This window comes from Carassius carassius, chromosome 29 (genome assembly GCF_963082965.1).
Source record: "Carassius carassius chromosome 29, fCarCar2.1, whole genome shotgun sequence".
In the NCBI taxonomy this organism is placed as follows: Eukaryota; Metazoa; Chordata; class Actinopteri; order Cypriniformes; family Cyprinidae; genus Carassius; species Carassius carassius.
This window is the reverse complement of record NC_081783.1, coordinates 14,400,201-14,417,700: the sequence shown is the minus strand read 5'-3', so window position 1 is coordinate 14,417,700 and position 17,500 is coordinate 14,400,201. Positions and strand designations below refer to the sequence as shown.

At 36.0% G+C, this 17,500-nt stretch overlaps 1 protein-coding gene across 1 annotated transcript in view; it reads left to right on the top strand.

Moving 5' to 3' along the window:
- Nucleotides 1-17,500, top strand: part of LOC132109314 (prominin-1-A-like) — a 47,095-nt gene that overhangs the window by 20,301 nt on the left and 9,294 nt on the right. The window contains exons 2-16 of the mRNA XM_059515322.1: nucleotides 2,257-2,315; nucleotides 3,628-3,654; nucleotides 5,343-5,548; nucleotides 12,539-12,659; nucleotides 13,592-13,655; nucleotides 13,734-13,823; nucleotides 13,997-14,020; nucleotides 14,360-14,577; nucleotides 14,699-14,773; nucleotides 15,383-15,446; nucleotides 15,973-16,132; nucleotides 16,225-16,377; nucleotides 16,450-16,573; nucleotides 16,913-17,016; nucleotides 17,235-17,355. Coding sequence (XP_059371305.1) covers nucleotides 2,257-2,315; nucleotides 3,628-3,654; nucleotides 5,343-5,548; nucleotides 12,539-12,659; nucleotides 13,592-13,655; nucleotides 13,734-13,823; nucleotides 13,997-14,020; nucleotides 14,360-14,577; nucleotides 14,699-14,773; nucleotides 15,383-15,446; nucleotides 15,973-16,132; nucleotides 16,225-16,377; nucleotides 16,450-16,573; nucleotides 16,913-17,016; nucleotides 17,235-17,355 — 1,610 coding nt within the window. The remainder of the gene's footprint in view (nucleotides 1-2,256; nucleotides 2,316-3,627; nucleotides 3,655-5,342; nucleotides 5,549-12,538; nucleotides 12,660-13,591; nucleotides 13,656-13,733; nucleotides 13,824-13,996; nucleotides 14,021-14,359; nucleotides 14,578-14,698; nucleotides 14,774-15,382; nucleotides 15,447-15,972; nucleotides 16,133-16,224; nucleotides 16,378-16,449; nucleotides 16,574-16,912; nucleotides 17,017-17,234; nucleotides 17,356-17,500) is intronic.

The following is a 17,500-nucleotide window of genomic DNA, read 5'->3' as shown; positions in this document are numbered from 1 at the left end:
CATTGTAAAAATAATCAAAAGCAATTCCAAATTGATTTTACATGTAGCACACCCTGGAACATAATTATATTGCAATAATGTGATTAATCAATTAAATAAGTGTGTGTGTGTGTGTGTGTGTGTGTGTGTGTGTGTGTGTGTGTGTGTGTGTGTGTGTGTGTGTATATATATATATATATATATATATGTATATATATGTATATATATATATGTATATATATATATATATATATATATATATGTATATATATATGTATATATATATATATATATATATATATATATGTATATATATATATATATATATATATATATATATATATATATATATATATATATATATATATAATGGTTCCATGATGGTTCTATAATCAAACTATGGCTAATTATGCCAAATGTGGCTAATTATGGCTAATGGAAAAAAAAAATTGTTGGACATGATGACTGGGGGCTGCAAATTTCTTTGAGAAAGTCATTCCTTCCTGTATAATTAATTCCTCATTGTTGGATATGATGCAAAAGTAAGGCAATCGTGTACTGAGGGATTTTAATGAAGGCGTATTTCCTTGAATTAAGGTCATGCTAATTAACCAGGGACTTATAGGAACCAGCAAAATAAAGCTAGACAGGGTAATGCATTGACGGGTGATGTTTTTTCATGGCCATATACGATGATCCGCTAAATTTTGGTGCTTCTGTCTGCCTTTGAAGATGAGCAGGCCTTCAGGACCCTTTGGATTTCTCTGTAGAAAATGCATGAAGCCAATTAGATCCATATTATTGCAAAAATAAGAGACTTGTTACTACAGGTACAGTGATGATTGTTTAAAAAATATTAGTTTTGTTTACAGGGCTGAGTGTTTCAGAAATAACCATATTGACTATTTCCTCTGAAGGAATAGAAATAATATGCTTATGAAAATTCTAACATTTTGTTGAGTAAACTACTGATTCTCTGCTACTCTTTAAAGGACCAAAAACCCCTGCAATGCAGTAAATGAAGGATGTACCTCTTTTTTTCCTTATGAAGTTTTCAACATTCTAGACTTTTAACAGAAATGTGGCCTACTACAAATGTGACACATTTCTGTTTGAAATTGGACATTTCATGAGTAAAATTTTTAGGATGTGTCTCTATATGCAATTCATTTAATTTAATTTAATTTATCTGATAGGTTGTTTGTGAAGGGTGTCTGTAAAATAAGAAAAGGCTCTGCACATTATTGCATTCTCATGACTGCTTACAAAGACAAACAAATCTCAAATACATTTAGTTGTTCATTTTATAGGGTCAGTTTAGTTACACTATCATTAAAATATTAAATTGCATTCCCAATGCCTTGATGAGATTCTGCTGTTTTATTTATGATTGGATGTGAAAGACATATTTCTTCTGTTTCTGTGATGAGCTATAGGACAGCAGACCATTTCTTCAGTATGTTGGGATGTTTGCCATCCCCGCACCTGTTGTTTGTGATGTTGTATCCAGGTGATTTGTATGTCGTATGCTGGTGGTTATTAGACTATGGTGCTATGGGAATGGAAAACCTGAACTTATAGAGTGAATCTGTAGAGAGTAGTTTTCTGTGAAAGAGATACTCTGGAGCAGATTCAATTCAGAGTTAAACTAAAGTCTATTTAAAGGAACACTCAAATAGGCTCATTTTCCAACTCCCCTAGAGTTAAACAATTGTGTTTTACCGTTTTCAAATCCATTCAGCTGATCTCCAGGTCTGGCGGAAACACTTTTAGCTTAGCATAGATCATTAAATCAAGGTGTCTTACCTCCCCCTTGTACTATCCCTGACTGAACTTTTTATCTCTGCTTTTGAATACAAAGCACAGATTTTTATGTAACAGAGCATTGCTTCCTCCTCTTTTGCAATTCTAATAATGTGCATTTGATTTGTTATTGCTAGTACTCCAAACCTTATTTTTAATGCATTATAATGCAACTTTTATCAGCACAGTTATACTCAACTAAACATTGCTAAGACGCTCCCCGAGGAAACTTTGTGATGTCTGTTTGTATGAAGACAGCTAATATTTTCTCTGAAGATTGTGGTGATTGTGATCTTGGCTGCAGCTGGGGGCTGATCACTGATCCTGTACTGAAGGGTTACGCTCATCCATCGTGGGCTCATTGATGGTGTTTTTTTTCAGCTGGATGTTGAATAACATTACGTAACCTGTTCTGACGTGGCGGCACTGTAAGAGGCCACAGCATGCTGACTTAGTTTTCTCCTGTCATTCCAGATCTCGTCGTTAGAGTGGCAAAGGATAAATTCGGAGCCATACAATCCGAGTACCAGAAGGTAAGTGCATGTGACTGTGCCTACCTGAACCTCTGTGCGATTACGTGCTCCGCCACCACAGTTAAGTTTCAGGAACAATGTCTCAGCGCATCTATTATGAAACAATATTTTAATTGCGTTTGAAAGCCAAGGAGAGAGCCTTGCCCTATTATGTGCTTATTCTGGAAGAGCTGTTAATTGCTTTTGGCATTATCGCCTGTAGTAAACAGAGGAAGAAACTATTTGTTGCTATTTAGTAACAGAGTTTAAACAACAGCTCTTGCTTTGAAGTTTCAGCATCTTACTCCTGGGAACAAACAAACATATGGGGCAAAACTGAATGAATCAGTGTCACCGACATTTCTTGTGATGGTTAGAGGAAATGTGAGTTCAGAGATACACAGCCACCTATATTATATTATTATATTATATTATATTATATTATATTATATTATATTATATTATATTATATTATATTATATTATATTATATTATATTATATTATATTATATTATATTATAACATTTGGGACGTGTATATTTTCATTTTTGAAAGAAATTAATACTTTCAGTGAGTAAGGACATTTTCTGATCAAAAGTGACATTTAAAACATTGTTCCAAAAATGTCCATTTCAAATAAATATTCTTCCTTCGAACTCTGTGACATGAAAATGTGACATGTTTCTCGAGCGCCAATTCAGCATATTAGAATAAAAGTTCAGCTTTTTATTAGAATAAAAATGCATTACATTAATTAACTACATTTTCAGCTATATTAAAATAGAAAACAGTTATTTTAGTATTTCACAATATAAATGTTTTACTCTATTTTTGATTTTAAAAAGACTAGTACTGGTGAATATAAGACACTTCTCATAAAAACATAAAACAATACCAACCACAAACTGTATATGCGATACAGACAGACATAATTTAGTTTTGTATATTTTTTAAATTAAAGGATCATTACTTAATTTAGTATTTTAAGCTTAAGCTAAAAATTCATGAGGATAGGATAAAAAAACGTTGATTTCAAAATGGTCAAATCACAGTCTATAATCATATTCACTCATTCTTTTCAGTTTTATCCTGTTTTGCTCTTGAAACACTTAAGATTGTGGAGAACTGGATATGTACCGGTATGTAAGTGTCGGCCAAATCCATGTTCCACTCAATATCTGGGACTATCAAAATGGGTCTGGTTCCCAGAACAGAGTTCTTAAGTGATTTTATTTGCCATTTGTTTGACTGTTTATTTGATTTTACTTACCATCTGTTCATTTTTTTCTGTTTTTGCTGTACTGCATGCCTATCATCACCTGGCTCCTCCCAGCCAGAAAACATTGTTCTGACACTACAGGTAATGTGTGTGTCCTGCTAGATGTGCCAAGGGCCAAACCCAATCCCAAGTCTGACCACCCTCAATCCTTAGTTGCCCCTAACCCGTTCAAAGCCCAGCCGTTCGTGTCTGTTTCAGTGTTACTCTCCAGTCTAATCTTGACTGTGGTTGTGTCATCCTTGTGGAGCACTGGGAACATACACTGATTTAAATGATCTAGATAAACATTATACTCTTTGTATAGTTTGTATTAAAAGGTATTCAGTTTCTCTTTCATCTCTGTAATTGGTAAGATAATCACAGATACACACATTTCCTCATATTAATCAATATTCCTCATATTATCTGCAATTTTTAGCTCAGCCATGACCTAGTAAGAGGAGTGTAACTACGCTAACAGGGATGATGTTGTCCCTAGATGAACCTGTCTAAAACTTAAATATGCTGATACGAGAGAAGCACATCAGACGGTCAGTGAGAGGGAATGACCACTTATAGTAGAATGGTCAATAGCCTCATGCCCTAAGTGCTGTATGTGTGAAGTCCTTCATAAAAGCCTTTTGTGTCATTTCCAGCAAGACTTTCAGTTCTTACTTGCATAGGCATGAGGGGAAATGAGCTTTTAAAACCACTTTTAGAGAATTTTAAATATGGAAAGGCTCTACCCTTGAGGAGAAGCGAGGGTATTCGGTGACAGACAAAGCCTCTGGTTTATTCAGCGGATTAAGCTTATGCACAGGCTAGCCGGAGGACAGCCATGCTCATTCAGAAGTGTCCATAATGCCACGGGACGTGTGCAAATGGATTCAGTGGCAACATATGGAAAAAGCATTTAACATTATTCCATCATGTTACATACGGCATGGAAATTATGCAGAGCACGGTTTAATTTCCCTCACTTCAAAAGCCCTTTTAATGGAAGGCTTTGGAGACAAGGATATTTGCTTTACTTGAAAAAGAGTGCAAAAGCCTCCACGTCTTGTTGCATTTTGTAAAAAATATGAACCGTGAAGATATTTTGTAGCTCATTTAAATATATCTTAGTGTTGCTTTAAAAATAATTTGTGATAATAATTTAAAGGAACAGTTCACCCGAAAATAAAAATCTGTTGAAAATCTACCTACCCTCAGGCCATCCAAGATGCAAATGAGTTTGTTTCTACATCGGAAAATATTTGAAGAAATTTAGCATTCCATCACTTGCTTACCAATGGATCCTCTGCAAGTGAATGGGTGCCGTCAGAATGTCATCACAGTAATCAACATGACTTCAGTCCATCAATCAGCATCTTGAGAAGTGAAAAGCTGTGAGTTTGTTTTAAACAAATTAGGATATTTTTTACTTCAAACTGTCACTTCTGGCTAAAATGTAAGTCTTCTATCCATAATATTGCTAGAAACAAACCCATCTACATTTTGGATGTCCAAGGGATGAGTAAATTCTATGAGTGAACTACTCCTTTAATTTGAGTACTCGCTAGTGTAACTGTAGTTATAAAATAATCACACATGGCTCTTCTTCCTTCCTTTTACCCACAGAACTAAACCAAAACTTTAAACCTGTATAACTTGGATGGTTCCCTGGATGCAAATTAAGCCATAACTGAGATTTATTTACCTTAACCTCATTGCAGACCAGGAAACCATCTCAAATAATAACTCCTCGTTTGTTTGCATTTATTGATCATGTAACTTTGTGTTGTGTGTAGGTGATTTATTATGAGCTTGGTTTTGTGGTGTGTGCGGCACTGGGCCTGCTATTCACCGTGCTGCTACCGCTGGTGGGGCTTCTCTTTTGTTTGTGCCGCTGCTGTGATAACTGCGGAGGAGAGATGCACCAGAGACAGCGGAAGAATGCAGACTGCCTTAGAGGACTGCTGACCACACTGTTACTCACCACCACCTTCATTATCACGTAAGTTTTTGTGTTTGTCTGAATGTGCACATGTGCTTGCATTAACAAAGTAAAATCCCATTCACACAAGAATGATAACTATAGAAAATCAAAGTCTTAACTTAGCAACATGATTTCATTAAGCTCTATTCAAATCAGTTACGAATTACGTCTCTATTTGTGGAAGCCTTCCAAACTGGTCACTTATGAGGTGCCACTTAAAACGCAGGAAGCAGACAGCAAAGGCGGCTTAGAAGGTTTTGGAATAGAGCCTAAATAATCCAAAGCAAACTCAAAGCTGATGATCATTTCAATAAAAGTCCTCAACATGGACACTCCTTCTTTCCTAAAGTTACCATGTTCCCAAAGACATATTGTAGACAAGTGTACACTCCAGGAAGAAATAGAGCAGAAGTGTACAAAAGCAGGAGTTCCAGGATAGTGTGTTTGATGTTCCTCAGCTTTGTGCATACAGCTGGCTGGCTCTTTATTAAAGATTCCACAGCACATGCCCGGCTGCCTGGAGATGGCCATGTCTCCTCATGTAAAAACCTCCTGGGATTTCAACCTTCATGATTCTGATGAAGCTGTAACAGGGGCTACTCTGCACATTCCTCTGTTCAGTGCTAGATTAAAGAGGGTCAATCTTGTTTAATGTGAGGCAGGCACCACCAAGTCTCTTAGCGAGAAGTTTAACTTAAAATCATTCAAATGTTACGTGATTGTCCTGAAAGGACTCTCAAATAGAGGTTATAGGAAATGTCTTGAGTTTGAAGCATCCCTAGGTGAGGTTATGAGTTGGACACTTTCTGATGTGTTTTGAGAGGTGCTTGAATGGTGTTTTTTTCATGGCGGGGTGAAACCAGGGCTCTTGTTCTGTAGTTTTGTCTTTTCCAAACTTTTATTATAATTGCTTGATAAACTCAGGCCAATTTTCTCAGGGCTCTGCTGGTTTCACATAAAACATTGGGCATGATTTATGCTTGATGAATAATTAAAGAAGTGATCCAATTATGACAAGAAAATTCCTCATTAGTGCCATCTCACTCTTAAGAGAAAAACAGCATTCCTTAGGGACACTGTCAACCCAGTCATGAACACAATGGTGTGATGATCAGGCAGCATAACAGCTTTAGGCATGTATTACTCATATTTTTAGTTTAATTCTTGTAAGACTTCCAGACTTTAGATCACTGGCATCAATTACTATCTGTTTGGTATATGCTTAACATGCATAATCAGTTGGCTGCATGCGTCTTCATAAAAAAGATGGTCTGTCCTAAATTTATACTATTATATGCTATTTATACATATAAATTCACTATACATTAAGTTTGGGATTGGTAAGATTTGTAATGTTTCTGAATCACTGATGCTTACCAAGGCTGTATTTATGATCAACAATACAGTAAAAAAAAAGTAATATTGTAATGTATTATTACAGTTTAAAATAACTGGTTTCCATTTTAATAAATATTTAAATTGTATTTATTCCTGTGATTTAAAAAAAGCTTCATTTTCAACAGCCCTTTCACTAGTCTTCAGTGTCATCATTCTAATAAGATGATTTTGTGCTTAATATAAAATCTATAAAATTATGTTAAAAACAGATGCTGCTTCATATTTTTTGGAACCTGTGATACATTTTTTCAAGATCTTATTATAAATAAAAAGTCACAACAATTTGAAATAGGAATCTTTTGTAACATTATAAATGTCTTTACTGACACTTTTGATCAGTTTAACACATTCTTGTTGAATTAAAGTGTTTAAATCTTACTAGCCATAAAACTTTTGAATGATAATGAATATATAAAACATATGTTTTCTGTTTTACAATGTAAATGGTGTTAAGTTGCCATGTGCCATTGTACTAAAAATAGATGCTATTGCCGTTATTTACAAATGACCGCACACGTAAATTTGTGTCCTCGTTCTGGAGAAGGCTGCCCTTTAAAAAATTATGATGCTGTCACACTTTTTTTCTTGCTGTTTTATTATAGATTTATTTAAATGTGTATGTGTATTTATATTTAATTAGTCCTCAGCTAAAGATAATTAATTAATCTATTCATTTTAATGCGTTAACACAGTTGTCTTATCCATGTCAATGTAAAATTCATGGTTACTGTATCTTTAAAATGGACCATGAATTTTACATTGACATGGATAAGACATCAGGGTTTACATACATTTAAATGATTAGATTAATTCATTAAATTCATCATCTTCAGCTGTGTAGAAAATTTCATTGCTCATAGGTGTTTTTTTTTAATGCACACTTAAATTAATAAAACCCTTTTTCCTTATAGATCTTTCTCTTACATTTTGATGAGAAATATGGTTCACATTGAAATCTCTAGGTTTTCATGGTGGAGACACAGTTGGAGACATTGTTGATGTCTTTCTGAACTCTAGAGGAGACATAAGCTTACTGAGCTCTTTTCAGGTTTCTCAGGGGAACAATATTAAGCAGAAGTCTCTATTTGCTCTCAGTTTGATCTCATTGATGTCTAGGAGAAACGATTGAGATATTAAAGTGGTCATATTTGTAATGTGTTATTCCTGTGGGGTGGAAGGTCTCGCTCGTCTGACTGTTGTTTAGCTGTGATTGGATGCAGAGCAGAAACCCTGCTGCTACTCAGAAGGAGTGTTACGCTCAGGGCACTGAAGGTCACCGGGGCCGCTGCTCCTCTGCCAACCCCAGGGCTCAGCTTGCAGAGACGGCCTGTCAAATCTAATACAGTAGAGCCTGTGAACCCACATGACATCCATAGTGCAGCTGGGCTGTGCAGCGCTCACACATTTCATTCATTAAATCACCCCAGTTAGTCATAGAAAACCTACATTTGCACATTCGGTCCTTTCAGCCTTGAAATATCATAATGCATGGATAGATTGAGATTCAGTCTTGATAATTAATCATTGCAGGCAGACATGTGTAAATTTTTTCTTTTTCAAAAAAACCGGCCTCACTCCTCTACAACGGTTCTAGAAGTATAAAAAGAAACACTGGAAAATCTTAATATATATATATATATATATATGGAAAAAAACAGGACTGCAAAGTTGACAGTGTGAGAGGCTTGATGAAATCATTTGCAGTTTCTATAGTAACAGCGGCAACTCTGATTGGTGGATGTCTCTTTAGGAGTTTGAAAATTGTGAAATTGAAATCACCCCAACGTATAAGGTCATCAGACAGTTAGGGGTTATGAAAGGGCTCCTTTGTGCTAATATGTTTTAGAAACCTTTATTTAGGTTATCTAGTGCCTGAGGATGGTCTGTATACCTAGTAAAATGTGTGAATGTGTTTGCGTAAGCGAGAGAAACCATGGTAACAGTGACAATATGTCCTGATGTGACTGCATCAGACTCTCTCGTGTGTGTGTGTGTGTGTGTGTGTGTGTGTGTGTGTGTGTGTGCGTGTGCGTGCGTGCGTGCGTGCGTGCGTGCGTGCGTGCGTGCGTGTGTTTGTGTGTGTTTTAGTCATCATGTGGTACGGTTCTTTTTGGCACATAGCTGTACAGTTGACTTTTTATCAGTGTGATTGCAGGGTTGTGATTGTTTTTTGTAAAGCAGCATTTAAATAGATCCATCATAAGATATTAATGTCGCCAGTCCACTGTATACAAATGTAAATCAGTCACTGTCCAGAGGTTCTTCTGTCTGTAACCATGATGTATAATGTGTATTTAAATGTAATATTCAGCTCAAAGAAAAACGCCCACAATATTTTGGTGTAGAGAATAGAGAGGTTTGTTTGTGTGGTTAATCATGTGTCCTCCTTCTGTCCTACACATGAATGGAAAAGAGAAATGATTGTCTCACACTTCAGTTACCCGCCCGATCTGGCCTACTTTCACTGCACACACATGGGGCTTGCCGCTTCCATTTCCACAAACACATTCAACTTGAAACTCGTGGGAACTTTTTAAAAGGAACATTTCAATTTCTTCTGGAATAATGAAACTAATAAGAGATGCTTTTTAACTCTTGAAGTTTCCTGTGTGAGCTGGACACTCATTGGCTGTTTATCACAATTAAGCAATTTCCAGTTGTTTAATTGAAATGAACTTACCCACAAAATTATCATAAATTCTCACATATCCCTAGCGAAAAATAAATAAACTAAAATGTATTTAAAATACATTTTTAATGCTAAGTATACTACAAATACTGTACATTTACATATTTATGTACTTAAAAAAAACACTTAATTGTAATTTTAATATAAAATTCTAATAACTGGAACGACTAATTTTGTACTTTTATTGTGTGGAAGTAGTGCCGATGTCCAACTAAAGATATACTGAAGTGTATTTGAAGTGGAACTATTGCAAGTAAACAAGTACACTTTAAATATCTTGCATTAAACACAAATATTATTCATAGATCATACAGTCCTCATCAATAGTGACATTAAAACAGATTTTAGGCAAGTAGTACTATAAAATAACGTTTAATTATCATTTTTATATCAGTAAGTCTCAAACAATATGTCAGTAAATATGTTAATAGATTTGAACTACACTTAGTATGAAATAAGTATATTTTAAATATATTACTTTTAGGGTTAAAATCTGTCAAATGTGCCATTTATTGATACTTTTATAAAGAAATGTATATAAAAGCACAAAACTACCTTAACTGGGTAATATAAATTCAGTCACATTTTTTAATCGCTGTGCTTGTGTTTTATTTTGTGGTAATGGTAGTTCAACATTAATAAGTAGAAAAAGTACAACGTTTTCCAGTTGACAGTGGCTGTCTTTGTCTGGGTCAGTAGCTTGGCAGTGGTGGGCCGATCACGTTACAGGTCTGTCGAGCACAGAGGAATCAACAGGTAGACCTGGAACGCCTTCATGGCGAAATCAAACCCAGTGGGTCATCTTCTGTACAAAGAGGCAGTCAAGGAGGTCCTCACCCCCACCCTGCTCCTCAAACCCCCACTGAGGCGTTTATAGACAGGGATGCTGTGGGAGCAGCCCCAGGGTCCAGTCTGGCTAAATACAGCGATCATTGTGGGAGTAACGCGATTCCTTCCTCCCTTAGTCCCTTAGAGACATTCTTCAGTGCACTGAACCAACCCAAGTTACAAAGCCTATTTTCAACATGATGCCAAAGTCAGCTCAAAGCCATTTTTTAAAGCACGATTTAATAAAGAAATGCAAATTTCAGTTTTGTTTAATTTATTTATCTATTGCTGGTTCATATGAGGTGCCCTGCAGAGTTTAAGACCATATCAGTGCCCTCTGTGGTGAATGCACTTTGCCATCTTCAAAGCCTCTTTGTTTACTGCTGCTATGTTTTCCCTGACTTTACGGAGCAGAGCAGATAGCAGCTTACCAGACAGAGAGAGGAGGACATGGAGAATAAGGGGGTGAGAAGGAGGAAAAACAATAGGCCTTTGTAGCCAGCCACCCATTTTGATTCTCCATCAGTCTGTGGTCTGTTTCTTACCCTGATACCATTCTGCAATGCCCATTATCTGCATATAAAGCACAGCATTTCATCACGTTTGCTATTATTAAACCAGTGTGCTATTTGCTCTTTCAGACCTAAATTGTAATCGAATTTGGATAAAGATAGCAAAACAGAATTCAGAATTGAATTTAAGAAAGCAAAATAAAAAATGTAGTTCATATAATTATTTCAAGTTTAATTTATCTTTATTAGCTGTAATTCTAGAATATAAATCACTGATAATACAGTATATTGTAAAATTAGGCTATGTTACTTGTAATTCGTAGTAATATTAGTATGCATTACCTATAAAAATATACAAAAGATATATGTGCATATTATTTATATATTTTTTACGTAATTTTATGGATGTCCATGTTTAAGGAACACTTCATTTCCCAGAAAGCTTTTTTACATTTTACAATTTGTCAGTTGGTCAGTGTTTATTAATTTATTCATCAATCATGTTCTGTCACAAAACTTGTGTTGAATGATTGATATTCTTCTGTTGAATTTATTAAAACTGCAATTCATTAAATTCCTCTTCTGTCAGCTCAGCATCCTGTGGGGCATGTGGCCAATTCATTTTAAGTGCCCCTCATGAATTGAAAGGGAGACACTTCTTGTATTCTGAATGTTGCTTATCTTTGGTCCTTGTGTATTAAACATAATGCATCTCTAATAAAAAAGCTATGTTGCTATACAGAAAGAATAATAAACTGTACAGCTAGTGCTGTCAAATAACATAGTTGCACACATTTTGAAACTGTTTTCGTGTCTGTGGAAACAGGAAGTTGCCCATGCCCCACATATACATCTATCTTCAGTGTTGCTAGTAGCAATAAATCCTGCAGAAGTGTGTGAAAGCATTGATGCATTTCATACGCAGCATCCACAGATTCATCTGTGTATGATGCAATCATATTTATGCAGAAAAACCAACAAAGAGTGATTCACACATTTTGATATAATGTCACAAAAAGCCTTCCTGTTTGCACTATTGTTGCATAAGTCAATCATGGCTTTTGTCCCAGACTGCAGTGAGCACCTAGCATGATGGTGCTGCCATCGTTCAGTGGCTCCCACAGTAGCCATGAGCACAGCCCAATTATGATGCGTGAATCATGAATAGGTACTATAATATGGCTGGCCTTTCCTTGAAGTGTCTCTCAGTCTAATTAAGGAGAGTTCACAGTCACCCTAGTTTGTTTGAAGTTCTTTTCCAGCTGTTCAAGACGAAGGTTCCTTTGGATTTATTCACAGAGTTGCATAACAAAAGCGCTCTCTTCCTGTATAGAGCTGGATCAGTATGATGTTGCCTCTTAGTTCTCAATAAAAGTATGCCAGAGTATGAGAACATTCCCAGAGCGATGCAATTAAAGTATCCTAAGAAGAGAGAACAGTTGTGAGGAACATGCATCTTGGGAGTGTGTTGTAATGCTGCCCCCTACTGACACTGCAGAGACATATGTTCCTATTCTTGTTTTTCTAGCTTGAATCTGATTTAGTTTGTGCTGTTTGAACAATTCTGTTTTTAATCATCAGGGCAGGGGTCCTTTGTGCATATGCAGCCAATCAGAACCTGAGTTCTCAGCTGAAGAGCATGAGGAGGCTGGTGAAGAGTAACCTGAAAGACCTGCACACCTTCGCCAATCAGACCCCGGCAGTGAGTAATACATCCAGCACTATTACACTGGGATGGATGGATGGATGGATGGATGGATGGATGGATGGATGGATGGATGGATAGATAGATAGATAGATAGATAGATAGATAGATAGATAGATAGATAGATAGATAGATAGATAGATAGATCGATAGATAGATAGATAGATAGATAGATAGATAGATAGATAGATAGATAGATAGATAGATAGATAGATAGATAGATAGAAGATTGGTGATCGGTTGGATGTTGGATGGACAGACAGAGAGTTAGACGATGGATGGATGATGGATGGATGGATAGATAAATGGATGGTTGGATGGATAAATGGATAGAGAGATGGTTGGATGGATAGATGGATGAATAGACAGAGAAAAGATTGATGGTCAGTTGGTTGTTGGATGGACAGACAGAGAGATAGATGATGGATGGATGGATGGATGGACAAATGGATAGGTAGATGGATAGATAGATGGTTGGATGGATAGATGGATGAATAAACAGAGAAAAGATTGATGTCGGTTGGTTGTTGGATGGACAGACAGAGATAGACGATGGATGGATGAATGAATGGAAAGAAAATATTGATTGTCGGTTGGTTGTTGGATGGATGGACAGACAGAGAGATAGACGATGAATGGATGGATGGATGGATAAATAGATGGATGGATAGATGGATAAATAGATAGATGGATTGATAAATGGATGAATTGACAGACAAAAAGATTGATGGTCGGTTGGTTGTTGGATGGACAGACAGAGAGATAGACGATCGATGGATGGATGGATAAATGTCATAAATTGTCAGTTGAACAGTTTAATGTCATAATATTTGATTTCATAGTGGCAAAAGTATTCATCAGTATATGTCTTAGTACTGGCAAGCGAGGTTCTGTTTGCTAAATATATTGCTGTGTTGTCTCCCCTTCAGCAAATTGATTACCTGATCTCCAAGTATGACACAGTGAAGCAACATGTGCTGCATGACCTGGAGAGTAAGCATGCTATCGATCATCTGGAGTGGAATGGAAGGTGTTTCTGATGTGAGGACTCATATTGTGGTCTTTCTTCAGATGTAGGTGTAATCTTGGGTGGAAGGATACATGAGGAGTTGGGAAAGGACGTGCAGCCCGCCCTCGATGGGGTTCTCAGCATGACTGAAAGTATGTCACTCCCCTTTGTGTGTGTTTTTTTCCTTTCTTCTCTTTCTTTCACCTTTACCAGGAATACTATTACTATCATAATATATTATATATCCTATGTGAATACAATGTGGATATTCAATCCATTGCTTTAGGTGGTGTCTTATTTCACTGTTTTGTCTTTGATTTGTTAGTTAAAGTGGAGAAAGCCATTAAAGGTAAACTGTAATAGACTCTTACTGGTCCTTCCCATATCTATCTGTAACAAAGTTGTGATTGACTCCTTATTTCTTCCCACAAAACCTGGCCCAGTTATTTTCCCATGTCTATTCTTGAGTCTTTCCTTGGTGGAACCTGCCCATGATGTGTCTTAAAACCAAAATTAAATGCACTGAAAGATACAAAGACAATCTCATCTAAATGGATAAGATTTAGAGTATTTTCAAATTAAAGATGCATGTGTGGATTTTATGTCCTTCAGAATTAAGTGTGCCTTGGTTATTGTCTTTGTTTTGGAATGTTCATTTATGCGTTTGCTCGTTTGTTTCTTCTCTTAGCAATGCGAGACACTAAGGATGCTCTAGAGAATGTGAGTTTGAGCTTGGAAACTTTGCAGGAAGGGACAGTCAAACTGCAGGCGAACCTCAGCCTGGTGCGTGGCAGCCTTAGCAATGCCCTCAATGATCCTGTCTGCACAGATACGCTATCGAATGAGATTTGTCGCAACATACGAAACACCCTTCCCAAACTAGAAATTGCTGCCAACTACTCATCGGTACTAAATTGATTTCTCATCTTCTCTTCCAACATATTGCCACCAACATGGTTCACAATTGTTTATATATATATATATATATATATATATATATATATATATATATTGTTTTTTTTTTTAGTTGTCTGATGTGACCGACCAGTTAGACAAAGTGAATGAAGTTCTAAAGACAGATCTTGGTCAGATTGTGGAAAAGGTATGAGTTTCTCAGATTTCTCCTGACGTGTTTGCATACTGTAGATTCAGGACAGAACATACTGTGTTTCACAGTGAAACAGGATATTCAACAAGAGAAAACTAAAAATTATCCATTGAACATTGATTTGATCCTGACAATTGGTCATACATAATGAAATGAATCCAAGTCGTTGGAGGCAGGGGGCTGAGGTCAGTTTAATGTGTGTGTATAATAAACACAGTACACACAGATATTATGTAAACCAAAACTTAATTGTGATTAATTATCTGACAGCCCTAATATATACTGTATCACAGTTTCCACAAAAATTGATCAAATTAAAATAAGAAACTTTACTTGAGCTCCAAATTAACATCAGAATGATTTCTTGCTGAAAATTCAGTTTTGCATTACAGGAATAAATTATATTTTAAAATATTTCAAAATAGAAAAACTTAAAAAAGCATAAGAGATTTCTTTCAGAAACACACAAAATCTTACCAACTACCTTTTGAACAGTAGTGTATATTTAAAGAAGTTAAACATGGTCAGTTTGGATTTCATGTTGGTATTAAAAGAGCATATCAGCTTTGCTCACTCTCTCACCATTTCATCTGTGTCCCACAGGGCTTTGCATCATTCAATCACACTCCCAACTTGGTAACAGATCAAACCCGAAATATTGTGGAAGGTGAGTTCAAAGATTAAATCTAGATTAGAATTCAGATCATGCAGATTCATGCAGAATCCCCTTTGAGTAATTAAAAAAAATGCCTTTTCATATTTTCATTTACTAAATTTAAACATACTATTACTATTATTACTATAAGGTTATATACTTTAACATTAATTAATGTAATAGCTAACAATGAACGATACTTTTATTTTTTCCCTTTTTTAAATTCTAGTTGAACGTAACTTCCATATATATTAACACATTTTATACATTTAAAGTTAGATTAATGCTTAGGTTATGCAGTAAAAATTTACTAATGTTAAACTAATGTTATCCAGATCAAACTCATTTAAACGTTGCCTTACTAATCTAGCATTTGGACATTCCTTGTAAGGCCTGAGGAGAACGCAACACAATTTTCACAACACAATAGGCTCAATTTTCTATAAATAGCATAGATTATAAAAAGTGTTTTACACATAAAAATTGCCACTAAATGAGCCCTGAAACATTTTCTAATACTGTTGTGGCTCTTCTGTAGGGGTGAAGGTTCTTCTGGAGGATGTTGGATCAAACGTCACCACTTTCACCAAGCTATTCCCTGTTCACAGCACTCTGACCAACTTCACCAAAATGATCTCTCACACACACTCGCAGATCGAGGACATATACCCTCAGGTCGATCAGATGGATTTCTACAGGTACTTCAGAGGACTCAACTCACCTAGACAAAAACGTTCTTGGAAAAAGTCTTTCATGTGCCCTTGACGTTGTTCATCTTTTTTTTTTTCAGGTGGATCTGTTGTATTACCCTGTGCTGTATGGTTGTGCTTATCCTCGCCTTCAATTTTCTGGGTCTGTTGTGTGGTATTCTGGGATTTGACAGGCACGCCACTCCAACCACGCGTGGCTGTGTCTCTAACACGGGAGGCAACCTGCTCATGGCGTGAGTTTGAGTGAATATATAGATATACAGCCTCTTCTGCACTCATTCACACACTCTTCCTGTGTCTCTCAGTGGTGTGGGCTTCAGCTTCCTGTTCTCCTGGGTGCTCATGGGAGTGATAACAGCTCTCTTCTTGGCAGGTGGGAATTTAGAAAAGCTTGTGTGTGAACCCTTTCAAACCCGACAGCTGTTTAAGGTAAGAGAAACAACACAGCTATAGATGTTTTTGCTTTCATTAAGGCACAAGGCACATCTCAAATCATGCTGGAGAAAATGATCATAGAGCTTGACATGAAAATGTACTTTTGTGCAGCACAAGGTGCTGCTGTCATTATGACAAAAGAGGGAGAAAACAAATACTAAGACATTCTGAAATTAAATTATATTATATTATATTATATTATATTATATTATATTATATTATAATTTGTATGTGCTCTTTGTAAGTCGCCTTGGATAAAAGCATCTGCTAAATGACTAAATGTAAATATTATGTCTCAAATATGTCTCATTCAGTGTGATCATGTGTGTGTAGGTGTTAGATACTCCCAACTTGGTCAACTCTGCTTGGAAAAACTTCATACCAGGATACCTGTACAATGATCCTGAGATGGACCTTACAGCATATTCTCTCTACAGGTAAACTTGTCATGAACAGTGATAATAACAGTGAACAATTACATTACACTATAGTAGTGTTTAGTATTGATGCTATCAGCACAAGGTTTTTTTATAATAATAATAATAAAAAGACATTGGACAAATTTATGAATTGAGTGTATTAAAAACTTTTCCAGCAGATGGCAGCAGAGAATTAAATGTCAGAAATGAAAATATTTTTCACTTCTCTTTCGCAGTAATTGTAAGGACAACAGAGGGATTTACTCAGCTCTTCATCTGGATAAAGTCTTCAACATCTCTGCCTTCTTTAACACCAGTGTTGTGAGTGGATCAAGGCTCTGTTCATGTGCACACGCAAATCACAACTAAAATTACTTGGACATTTATGGTCCCTCTCTGAGATTAGTAATGCTACAGTTTTTTTGTTTTGTTATTTTTAAAGAAGATATTACCTTTTATTTGCTATGCATCATGCCTTTTGAGTCATTTTGGAGTCAGTCTT